At 41.5% G+C, this 12,589-nt stretch overlaps 1 protein-coding gene across 2 annotated transcripts; it reads right to left on the reverse strand.

Moving 5' to 3' along the window:
- Positions 1-1,555: 1,555 nt before the first annotated feature.
- MSANTD4 (Myb/SANT DNA binding domain containing 4 with coiled-coils) lies at positions 1,556-7,834 on the reverse strand. 2 transcript variants are annotated; one of them, XM_018071408.2, is made up of 3 exons: positions 7,817-7,834; positions 4,985-5,612; positions 1,556-3,505 (listed from the first exon to the last, which is right to left on the reverse strand). In XM_018071408.2, exons 2-3 carry the CDS (start codon positions 5,444-5,446, stop codon positions 2,930-2,932), a joined length of 1,038 nt encoding a protein of 345 aa, XP_017926897.1. In that variant the 5' UTR covers positions 5,447-5,612; positions 7,817-7,834; the 3' UTR covers positions 1,556-2,929. The 2 variants fall into 2 exon arrangements, with proteins under 2 accessions (XP_017926897.1, XP_017926896.1); XM_018071407.2 differs by lacking the exon at positions 7,817-7,834 and adding an exon at positions 6,264-7,785.
- Between the last annotated feature and the right edge of the window lie 4,755 nt (positions 7,835-12,589).

The following is a 12,589-nucleotide window of genomic DNA, read 5'->3' on the forward strand; positions in this document are numbered from 1 at the left end:
CATCCCAGGATAGAGCAATCATAAAATCCATGTTACCCCACTATCTTGGTCAATGCTCTACGCACTAGAAAATCCTGACAAACCTCCTGAATTCTGCTTCTCTCGTATTTTAAAAGCAAAAGATAAGTAATTTCTCCAAATCACAGAAAGCTATTTTAGTATCAATTTGCTTGATACGTATCAGGGAGCTAAAACTGTCACTTTCATTCAGTGTATTAGATTTCCATGGCAAGGTCTTGGTAGCAGGAGGTGCTACAGTGAGAAGCTGCCAGAAGCTTCCCTCACGTCCGACAGAGCCAATGCCAGCCAGCGGCTCCTAAACAGACCCGCCACTGGCCAACGCCGTGTCCATTGGCAACAGGGGTAGTAACTCTGGTATAACATTAATTAGAAACGGGAATAAGCTACCGAGAGAGGAGGGACAATATGTGAGATAAAAAGCCCTGTAGACACCAAGGGCAGTGAAGGCGGAGGAGCAGCAAGTGCTGCAGGCACTGGAATAGAGATTCCCCTGCAGCCTGTGGTGAGGCAGATGTGCCCCTGCAGCCCATAGAGGCACATCATAAAGCAGAGATTCAACTGGAGCCTGTGGAGGAACTCCAAAACAGAGCAGATAGAAGCACCTTAAGGAGGCTGTGACCCTGTGGGAAGCCCACACTGGAGTAGGCTGGCAGGTCCTCCTGGCAGGACCTGTGGCTCCATGTAGAAGAGAGCCCACTCTGGAACTGGTTTGCTGGCAGGACCCTCCAGGGGACCCACACTATAGCAGCCTGTTCCTAAAGGACTGGACCCTGTGAAAGGGACCCATACAGGAGCAGTTCATGAAGAACTGTAGCCTGTGGGAAGGACCCATGTTAGAAAAATTCGTGGAGGACTATCTCTTGTGGGAGGGACCCCATGCTGGAGCAGGGGGAACACTGTGGAGTCCTCCCCCTGAGGAGGAAGGAGTAGCAGAGACAGCATGTGATGAACTGACCAGAGCCCCCATTCCCCTGGACTGCTCAGGGGGAGGAGGTACAGAAAATCAGGTTAAGGCCCAGGAAGAAGGGAAGGCTGTGGAAAAGATGTTTAAAGATTTGGTTTTATTTCTCATTACCCTACTCTTATTTGATTGGTAATAAGCTAATTTCCCCAAGATGAATCTGTTTAGCCTGCAACAGTACTTGAGGAGTGCTCTCTCCCTGTGTTTATCTCAACCCAGGAGTGTTTTGTTATATTTTCTCTACCCTGCCCAGCTGAGGAGGGGAGAGAGAGCAGTTCTGGGGGGGGGCACCCGGCATCAAGCCACCATCAGCCAACCACATTCAGGAAGAAAAATTTCAGATACACTTCCCCCTGGGGCATTTCTATCTAGCTGGTTGGTGTCTCCTTCCCTTTTCCTTTCTCAAGTAAGTGCTGGTTGATTTAAGTTCAACTCTGAGGGGTCTCATCTCTCTGATTTACTACACAGAGAATACAGGCACCAGCAACTTTGGGGTGCTGCAGTGCTGAGTACCCAGGTTTCTCTTCAGATGTAGCCTTCTCCCTCTGTTAAGAAAGACAGTCTCAAGAGCCATTTTGGAGTGTAGTAGTCAAATTTATTTCCACTGTAGAAGCACACTTGTTTCAGTAATAAAAAAATAACATTTTCTTTGCAGAATAAGAGTAAACCTGTAGTGGTATAAATATATTTACTTGCACAAGAATTCACATAAGTCACTCAACATATATTTAGACTTAGTATTCTCATAATCCTAAATTTCAAATGGAGTCAACAAAAGATAGCTACTTGGAGAAAGATGAGAAATGTGAAGTCTGGCTCAGTTTGGATTTAAACATATATGAAATAATGGAAAGCTTCCTTCCTTGATGTTTTTTCTGTTAAATGAATACATTTCTTATGAAAAATATCGACAGCCTTCAGCACGGATTATTTCTGTTTGTCTAATTAAAATATACTATATGGTGTCAGTCACAGAAGCCTCTTCTGGCTGCCTTGCAGACATGACCTCAGTGCTGGCCAGGTAGAACCAGCAACGAGCATGTCCATGTTCAAGCTCAGTGCTCCTTAGCCTCTGCTCAGCCTGTGTGTCTCCTCTCCTGAGACTCCCATCACCAGCTACTGTCTTTCAACGAACAAACCAGGTATTTCCTTCAGCAGGTCATCACAGACTCACCAGACAGTGATCAATCAGTAAATCCCTGTGCTACACTAAGACAGGTGCTATATTCCATATAGCATTATTAAGAACCTGGTGAAACCAAACATCTAGCTCATAGTAGGTATGGTTGATGTGTAACTTTATCTAGTATGAATACTTAATGCAAAAGAAACAATATTATATTCTGCACTCTCATTCAGTTCAAGCCATGGAACAACAGTACAAACAACTGCAACAAATTTAACTTGCACTTTAACTTCTATAAAACTCTTCAACTCTTTTTCCAATTGTGGGGGCAGGAAAAAAAAAAAACAACAAAAAAGGGGAAACTAAGTTTAATGAATCAATCTCATCATGACTCTGTATTACTCTGTTCTGCCTAAATTATACTTCGTTACCATATGGGAAATTGTCAGCACCATGTCCTCACAACATATGTTGATTTATTCCCATCCTTCCTTACTGTTACTACAGTGAAAAACAGCATAAGGTTCAGCCCTGATTCTCCCCAACATGTCTACAAGAGGAGGACACCAAACTAATACAGCACAATACTGGAGACAAGAGAACATAACACTTAGTTCTGATACACTGAAAAGCAACTTCACACATTAACTCACTTATGCAGGCACACGGATATATTGAGCACCATTTTTTTTCAGTTTAACATAATGTTCAACTCTGAACAGAAAAATGTTTAGCCTCTAGGACAGTTTCAGTATTAAGAAAAGAACTACCTCTATTTTAGAAACATCAAACCACTAATGTTGACACTTTAGTTGAGAAGTTCACTGCAAGTGACCCTCTCTCTGAATTCGAAGGCGCTCCTTCTCCACTTGCAAGCGTTCCTTCTCAATCTGCAGCTTCTCTGACTCAAACTTGAGAAACTGCAGCCTCTCTTTCTCTAACTGTAAACGTTCTTTTTCAAGTTTTAACTTTTCAGTTTCTAGATCCAGAGGCTGTATGATAGGTTTTTCTGTTGGGGTGAGGTCATTTTCCAGGGCAGGTTTTTCGGATTGCAGAGTCTCCAGCCTGAGTTTCTCCCATTCAATCTGAAGTCGCTCCTTCTCAATCTGAAGCCTCTCGCGCTCCAAGTCAACGTGCCGCAACCGTTCCTTTTCAATTTGCAGGCGCTCCTTCTCCACTTGCAACCTTTCGGCTTCAATGTCTAGTCGCTGTTTCTCCAGATCCAGCTTTTGCTTCTCCAGATTTATAAGCAAATGAGAATCTTCATAGGCTAGCCTAGCTTGAGCAGAGCTTAGATTTCCAAACTCTTCAATGTGGGGGAAGTCTGGTAGGTCATTTTCCTTTTTTGAATCTGGTAAAACTGATGACAATATTTCTTCCTCTTCCTCAATAGGAAACTGCAGAGGAACATGACAGAAAAGAATTACTCTCCAGTCTTTATGCCGGAATAAATGTGTTACACATGACTGAAAAGAACATATTGTGTTTTTTCATCTTTAAAGCTACTCAGAACTGTTTAACTCGCATGTTGTGAAATAACCATTTCAAATCAGAAAATTTTTCTATCATTGCACAGGTAGAGAAACACACTTTATCTGCAAGTTAATACTTGGTAATGAAAAATGCAAAATCAGTTTGTCAGTGGACATGCAAGAACATACAGAAACACATGGCACAGTTATTACAGATCATTCAGAACTACTGATAGAAAAATGGATCTACGAGACCATATGTTGTTCTTACTTTTCATAGACCTGAGTGACATTTAGGGAAGCCACTAGGAATTTGTTGTGACTAATTATTTATCAGACCAGATGGATTCATAGGCTGTGTGGTAAGTAAGCTAACCCAACCTTCACTAAAGGATTCCATTTTTTATGAAACATTTAACACTGACATTTTTCACATGCTCTTAACCCTTCCAACTCCGTTAAGTGGGTCTATACACAGGACTTTAACCGTTCTGTGTTACCACATTTGCTGTAAAGCTATTTATGATGCAGATGATGAGATGGTTAGGATCACTGCTCTCAGCAGAAGATAGACACTGTTCTTCAGCACTGTCTGACAGTAGTCTCACTACCATTTAACAGCTTCTGCTGATTTTTTCCCAGCACATATACTGACGGAGCTAAGACAGGAGCTGCTTCCCCACCCTTCTCACTTGAGAAGAAAAAAAAAAAGGAAAACTGTTTGAATACCCCTTTTTGAAATGAGAACTATATATTTGTAGAGGCACAGCAAAACTATCCCAACATTTGACTTGACTCCAGCTGGCTGCCTTCCCCAGGACAGTCACAGTACTACTAGGAGTAACAACCTGTCTAGAGAATCCACAATTGCTTGTCAAATTCACACTAAAATTCTGAAAGAGAAGAATGGCCAACTGACTTATTCAAGTAATGGTTTCATCTCCTGTGGGTTCATTTTAAGATCATGCAAACAGTATTCTATTTCTTTCTGTACCTGCAGGTAACATATACTTCCATTTGTTAAAGAAGTGCACTTTTCTTCTCTGTTCATCCATCCAGACAGCCTGAATATTACAATAACCAGTTTCCTTAAAGAGCATATTTTCATTCTACTGACTGAACTAATTCTTATCTGTGACACATACAAATGGAAAATACATGTGCGAAGACATATTCCAGCTTTAGGTATATCAATTCAATAATCAACATCCAAGACCTACACCCAATTCCAAGTTGCTAGATTTGAATACCACCTCTCTGAAATATATTTGTTTCTACAGTTTCTTTAATTCACACATTCAGAAAAAAAAAACAGAAACAGACACTATAAAGAAACACAGTAGCCTTATGCTGAAATGAAACAAAGGCCATATTGCACACAGCTAATGCATGTCAGTCACTCACTTCGAAATTCTGCGGATCCTCCTCTTCCTCTTCTACTTTGATTTCTGTTAAAGATCCACCAGCTTCTCTGAAGTCAGTGATATTTTGCCATTCAAAACTAGATTCAATTGCAAATCCCATTTTCTCATCCATGTCTTCATTGAGAGAGTCATCTAAATTGGATGAAGGAAGGTGAAACCCAGCACCTACTACTTTGATGTTTGCATTCAGACGTTTTCTCTTCATGAGTGCTCTCCAGTCAAGGTATCGCCTTTTCACTTCTGTCCCTGTTCTTTGCTCTCCTTCACCTACAGCATTGACACACTCTGCTATTTCCTCCCAAGCTTTCCGTTTCATCTCATTAATTGTTGTATTAAGTTGCTTTGAAAAGAGTACTTCTCTCCTTTTTCTGATTTCCTTAAGGAGAGTTTGAGTTTCCTGAACACTAAAATTGCTTTTCCTTTTTCTTTTTAATTGTTTCATCTTTTCCAGCTTTAACCTAATAATTTCACCACAGTAGACCACAGAGATGATCTGACACTAGTCAGCTATTAATATAAATAAATTTAGAAGCCAATGAAAGCAGAGCTCAGTTCTCGTGAAGTGAATTTTCTCTTCACTTGTAGTATTTTTCTATTTGTCAGGCTTCCTAAGAGAAAAAGAGCAAACAACATAAATCTCCAAGGTATACACTATATATTTTCATTTAGCAACTTGACTCCTAAGTCATCATTTAAGGAATACATATTTTAAGCTGACTGTTTATTTGATAAAAGAAAACCATTCTCTTAGACTCTGAATATAAAGTAGCCATCGATACCTTCTCTAATGTCCCATGAATTACACAACCATTAATATATCCATGTCATGAACTGTTATAGTTGATTTGATATTTCCATTACAAAAATACAACTATTTTCCTTCAACTCTTAAGAGTTTTGCCAGTCAGGATTTGCTTAGGACTGAAATTTGACATACACATTTCAGTTTGAATACTACATTATTTCCAAAAGAAGCTGAAATTGTTATATCATTACTTCAAAATCATCAAGCGTGTAGGAGACTGAAATTTCTGAGACACATTTTAAATGAGACACCATTTCCATAAAAAAGTAGATTAATATGGAAAATGGAAATTTTAGAAGCTCTTCCGACTTATCTTAATCAGAAATAAAATAACCGAAGCAATCCTGTTTAATGTCATAAAATTACTAGCTCAAACAACTGTCGTGCATGAGAGATATTTTAACAGTAAACAGATTTAAGAATAAGTCACTACATGCAGCTCTGTCCTTCTTACACTGTAAAACATGTCAGATGCGATGGCAGCTTTAAAGTTCATTCAGTTCTCTGCCCGCAGCAACAGCTGGTCCTGCCCCTGATGCTGAAGAGAACACTAAACCCCATAAATACACCTGACAAAAATGGTTCATGGTCACAGATTGCTTGGTAATGGGTCCAATTTAGGATTATTTTGAACAATCATTTGTACCGTCTTATCTACCACTGTACATAGGTTTAGAGGCTTTAAACCAAGCAGGCCAGGGACTTACCATACAGTCCATACAGTTTCAAGCTGCTGTGTTTGTTCACTGTTCATGCAGTATAGACATTTGTCCACCTGAAGGCAAATGGCTTGCAAACTATATATTCAATTGCTACTGACTGATGGACTTAACTCTTATCCCCCCCCCAACCCCCTCCCCAAGCTACACAGGATTCTTAACTTACTAAGCATTTTTTCTCCTGTTATTCTCCCTAAACTTGGTTAAAACATACACATCAGCACAACACAACAACTCTCCATTTGGGGGATAATGTAGTGTAGATATTGTTATTCATCTCGTATGCATGGCTGACTGTCAGTAAGTGACTCACTTGCAATTTTCCATGTCAAGCAACATCTTTTCATATCCAACATGCAAGCATGCTGCCATCAAGTATTTTTTAAAATGCTGCATTTAGAAAACCGCTTTACTACTTTTCGTCATTACAATACTGTTCTCACTGTCAAGCCACTTACTTCCAATGATTACTAGCTAGCAAATATGCAAAACCAAGTCCCAAGAGGAAATCAATTGCATAGCATGAGCATGTATTAGCATACACCAGTCCCCAGTTCTGCTATGCAGCTACTCAGCACTTTGGACTCCTCAGACTCAAGCAGGAAGCTGCATGTTGCTGTTTAGGATGTGTGAAATATTCTACCCTTCTGAAAATAAAATGCTAGTTGGTTTTGAGAAAAGGGAATTGTTTAAAAAATAATGTAATGTAGTGCTTTAATGCAGACCCCTAACTTGAAATGACCAGTAGTGAAAAAAATGTTGTCAATTTAGAAAATCAGATTCATACCAGAACACAGCACTGTACCTGCTAAAATTACATAATTTTTTTCTGAGACCTTTTATCTGATCTTTAAGCATATCCCTTAATCTTGATTATTATAAGCTTATCACAAAAAGATATCAAGAAAGCAGAATCATATTTACTTCTCTGTCAGTAAATCAATTTATTTGGTACTTGCTGAGCTTTTCAAATGCAAATTACAGCAGTAGTGCTTTACTGTTATTATTGTAACTGAATTTCTTGACTTATGCATGAAATTCTAAGTTTATCTTGTGTAAAGTCTTGGGCTGTGGGATTTTTTTAAACCTTTTGATAAGTCACTGAGGAAGTAAATTCTTCAGGAAAGTTACCTGCACACAGAACAAATTTAGAACACTTTTATAATCTTCACCATTTACAAGGCAATTATTCTGGACTGATAAATATATAGTGATTCCTGGTTACTGGGGAATGATCAAGTACTCGTATCTTCATACTGGCTTTAGAAACACATACATTTGCACTCACCTGTTTTCAAGGTGGGGAGTGTGTGTGAAAGATACAGAGGTATCCATCCAGGTATAAAGAATCACATAGAGTACTCAGGTACAACATAAGTTTCACAAGAATGACAGTATTTCTGACTTGTCACTACCAGGACATTAAATCTCTGTTTACAAGGTCACACTTATCTCCACTGAAATCAGTAGAATTTCAGGTTTGGTGTTAAGTAATACTTAAGGGAACACTCAAGTACTTTGCTGACTATGGGAAAATGGGTCAAACTTTCCTAAGTACTCGCCAGTTGGGTACATCAAACTAAACTCTTGAAAGTACCAGTAGATACTTAATTTTCTCTTAAGATTCTTAAACAGCAGACTTTTAATCTCAAGGTATATATGGCTAAGTCCTTTACTTAGCCCCAGCTATGTGGAAAAGGTTCTGGTCATTCCCAATAACAGGGAACCACAAGATTTTAGAGACTCATATGGTATCTCTAGTTACCTTGGCCCTCCCTAAATTTCTCAAAGTTAGTACAGCAGGCCGATATGGGCACAAACACAGGAAAAAAAACAACACCTCGGTTTTCAAATCAAATTTTCATCATCTTCTAAATATAGTTCTACATGAACACAGAAGATGTAGACAGGTAAGCTTTGTCCTTAGCCCCAGAGAAGGTTGAGAGTTAAAATACACAAATGTCAGGTTACCCTGTGGGTCAGCCTCACTGCTCCTTGTGCCAGCGCTTTCCACCACCTGACTGATCTCCCTAGCCACTCTTCGTGAAGTGTCTAATCTTGGTTTTGGATTTTATGCTATAAGCTAAAGACATGACCTTTAAGAACTACAATACTAACTTGGAAACTACTGGCATCCAATTCCTTTATTAGGTAAAGTTTTATTTTAGACTTTTTTTAATTTTTGCTTGAACAGGTCTGATACAAGCCCTGAATCTCCCAGTGAAACATCAGCAAAACCTATCTGTTTTAAAACACATAACTACTAACTTCCAATAGCAAAGGACATTTTGCCTTTTCTAACTCTTTCCTTTTTAAAAGTACATGGCCTCATTAAGGACAATTCCCATCTTATTAATATAAATGGGTGTTAGCAAATTGTTTTAACAGTGTACTTATTCCCAGGGATGGTTCAAATCCACTGTGGCACTGTGTACCTTTCTGATATATTAACTATAAAGCCTTATTATCTAACTAAACCTGAGGTTTGGGATATTCAATTTTCTGACACTGCTAGATAGTCTCCAGGATATTACTCTTTAATGCAGAAAAATGAACTATTACATGCTCGAAGTACAAAAGAAACAGGAATGGCAATAATCTAGGATTTGTACACATTCTAGATAGCTACCCTACCCCACTTCGAAAAGCTTGATTTACAAAAACATGACATACAGCACTGTCCTGGTTTCAGCTGGGATAGTGCTCTGTTTTGGATTTAGTGTGACAATAATGTTGATAACACATTGATGTGTTGGTTGTTGCTAAGCAGTGCTTAGGCTAAGTCAAGAACTTCTCAGTTTCCTGCGTTCTGCCACTAAGGAGAATTATAAGAAGCTGGGGGGAAACTGCAAATGCAAACTGCGTATCTTTACAGTTTGTGCAGAAATGCAAAGTGATGACTAGGAAAAAAAAAAAGAAACAATTCTGATTATACAGTAACAAAGATTTCAAAGGTCTTCCAGAAAAGATGGCAACATGGAGCTACAAGTTTCAGAGTCCTGTCACGTCAGAAGCAGCCCAATGTCACAAAGGTCCTCATCGCTGGACTAAAGAAACATAAACTATTTGTCAGAGTTGAAATGAAACAAGTATTGTAAAACTAAGCTGCAAACTCCCTAAGCAGGCAGAACATACACATACTGAATATCTTTGACATACTTAATGGCAGAGGCATCCACATTCTGCCTCTGTCTTTTCTGTCTCCTTTGTTCACACCTTATTGTCTAAGTGCTAGACCAAAAAAAAAAAATTAACCAACCCTCCCAAAATAAACAAGGAAACAAAGAAAAACATCCTTGCATTCACCAGGACCGAAGGACTGCTGCTAGCATCAACAGTCTTAGAAGTATTCTATAGGAAAATCATGACTTTTTTAAACACGATGTCTTGATAGTCCCTTTATTTATTTATTTATTTATTTATTTAACTTTCAGGGCTTATACTTGAATAAAAAAAACAAAGTTTAAATTAGGAGGACCTGCTACTTCTAAGTTTTTTTAAACAAATTCGAGAGTCTGAGTATCTTTGGATACTACAGCCTGGGGATTTCTAGAAAACTTTGTATGTGATTCCCAACAGATGGCTACGTTGACTTGGTGCAACTTAGGGTTTTTAACAGAGAGGCTGAGTGCTGGCCAACACATCCCCCCTGCAAAAAGCGCGCGGTTTGCGCACACGAAAAGGCACGCAGGGGAGGGAACCAACACCACCTAAAAGGACCGTTTAACGAGGCACAGAGAGGAGAGAGGCACAGAGAATGAGAGGCAGCTGTATATTCAGGCTAATGAATCCAGAGACTCATCAGGCTGACATTCCCCTTCCTCCGAACCAGTCGCGGCCACGAACGGCACAAAACCGCTCCCCGGCGGGGGGCGCGTTCCGGAGGGACCGGTGCGGGCACAGCCCCGGGTGAGGCGCCAGCTCCGGCCCGGTCCCACCCGAGCGCTGCGGGGAGTGAGCCGGCAACAAAAGAAGGCGGGCCCGCCTGCCCCAGCCACTGAACCCGGGAGCAGAGGCGGGCAGCAGCTGCCACCAAGGCCCAAGAAAGGCAACAAACGCCGACTTTCCCAGGAAGACGAACGGAGCCTCCCCGCGGGGAGAGAAGCGGAGGACAAATCGCCGTTGCCGCCCCCAGGGCCCAGAGCGGCAGAGCCGCACCGCTCTACCCCTACCGAAGTGCCAGGGCTTGCCCGCACACTGCTGAGGCAGCGGCCGCCCCATCCCCGCCCGGTGCCGCCGCCCGCACCGCCCCGCCCGGCCCGCCCGGCCCGGTCCCGGGGACGTACTCCCCGCTCACCTGCGCCCTGGCGCTCTCCCGCCGGGCCGCCGGCCCTTTAACGGCCACTGCCCTCCCATTGGGCAAATCGCCTGTCTGTCAGTCTTCTCCGCGCGCTATTGGCGGATTCGGCCCGCCGCTCTCCCCGCCCCGGCCGTGACGCGCCGGGCGGGCCGAGATCCCCCACGTCCCCCGCCCGCGGGCCCCGCGCCGCGCCCGCACCCGGACAGCCATTGCTACTAGCCGCCTCGTCTTCCGCAGACCGGCTGGTGATTGGCTGCGGAGGTCACGGCCCGCCCTCCTCAGTAGAGACCTCCGCGGGTCACGCGAAGTCAGGTGGGTTTGGTGTCCTGTTCGCTCCGTCTGAGGGCGTGGCACAGCGAGGGGCTGGCAGGGTGGGGGACGGGGCTTCTCCGCGGGATGTGCGAGGAAAGGAGAGGGTGCGGGTTTGCCGTGCAGGACCATGCGTGCGGCTGGTTTATGATGCTGCAATAGAGAGCGAACGTGCAGCAGCCGGTGGTTCATGCGGAACTGCGCGGTTTGTGATTCAAATAGAGAAATAACATTTCTATAGATACTGTAATTAAAGAAGTGAAAATGTTTCGGAAGTGTTGCATATGTAAGCCGCCAGGTCACTGATGTGGGTGAATATACATGCAAAAGGCTTCTGTGGATCTTTCTGGTTTGGGGCTCCTCTGCCACACAAGATGTGTCTGGTCCTTACTCTCTATGTTGGATCCCGTTGCCTTGGTCACGTAACCTTCGTGCAGGCTTAAGGCACTACTTTTTGTCTAAAGTTTGCTGCCTTTATTCTGCCTGCTCTGATGTGTGCATGTATTATTTTGCATGTTTGTTAACAATTACTTTCCTCAGTTCTTTCAAACCCAAATATGGGTTGTAATGAGTATTTGGACTTGTTTACTTTCACTGGAAAGATAGGTTATTTCCTTAATAAAGCTTCAAGTGATCAAAATTGTGATGAAACTACGAATCTCCTTTAAGATGGCATTTTCCAGTTTGTCAACAATTCTGGTATTGAACTTTCTGCAAAATATTTCATAGAAACTAAAGGCTATGAACTTATCAGTTTACTTAGGTAGTGATAGTTTTGCTGCCTTACTTGCCCATTGTGTACTGAAAATAATAAAAAATTAAAAAGGAAAACAGTAAGGAGTAGGGTAGCAAGCCTATGCTACATTGCTGGCATATATAATACAGGGACATTTCTTACTGAGGCCTATGTATGAACTAGGTTTTCATTTCCATTATTATCAGTATTTTGTCAGTGCTCAGAAATGAGATTCAAGTGTGCCCTAAAGGTCTTGCAAGCTACTTCAAACTAGTTTCAGGTGCAAGTATATGGAAAAATGATGGAAAGTGGAAGTCATTAACAATCTGAACCTCTGCCACGTTGCAAAAATAATTAGTCCTAATTACACCTCATTAAGTGTCCTTCTTTTATTGCGAAGCACAAAACCACTAAATATGATTAGTATCCACTAGAATAATTTTCACTAGGAAGCATATGATTTCCTAGAGTACCTATGCACATAATTCTAAATAGCTCTATTTCCTCCCTCTATTGTTACTCCACTATTATGGAGACTGTTGATCACTGGTGAAAAATCTTGATGTATGCTAGGTTCCTCCAACAAAAATCCTTGGACTTCCTTCATTCATGTAGGATATGTCTTGAATTTATGTATGATTTATGTGTACTTTATTCAATTACTAACTTTTGATGACAATAGGAGAAGCCCCACCATATGGCTTATAGTTCAGATG

Source organism: Manacus vitellinus, unplaced genomic scaffold, assembly GCF_001715985.3.
Source record: "Manacus vitellinus isolate BGI_N305 unplaced genomic scaffold, ASM171598v3 scaffold_2_pilon, whole genome shotgun sequence".
Lineage (NCBI taxonomy): Eukaryota > Metazoa > Chordata > Aves > Passeriformes > Pipridae > Manacus > Manacus vitellinus.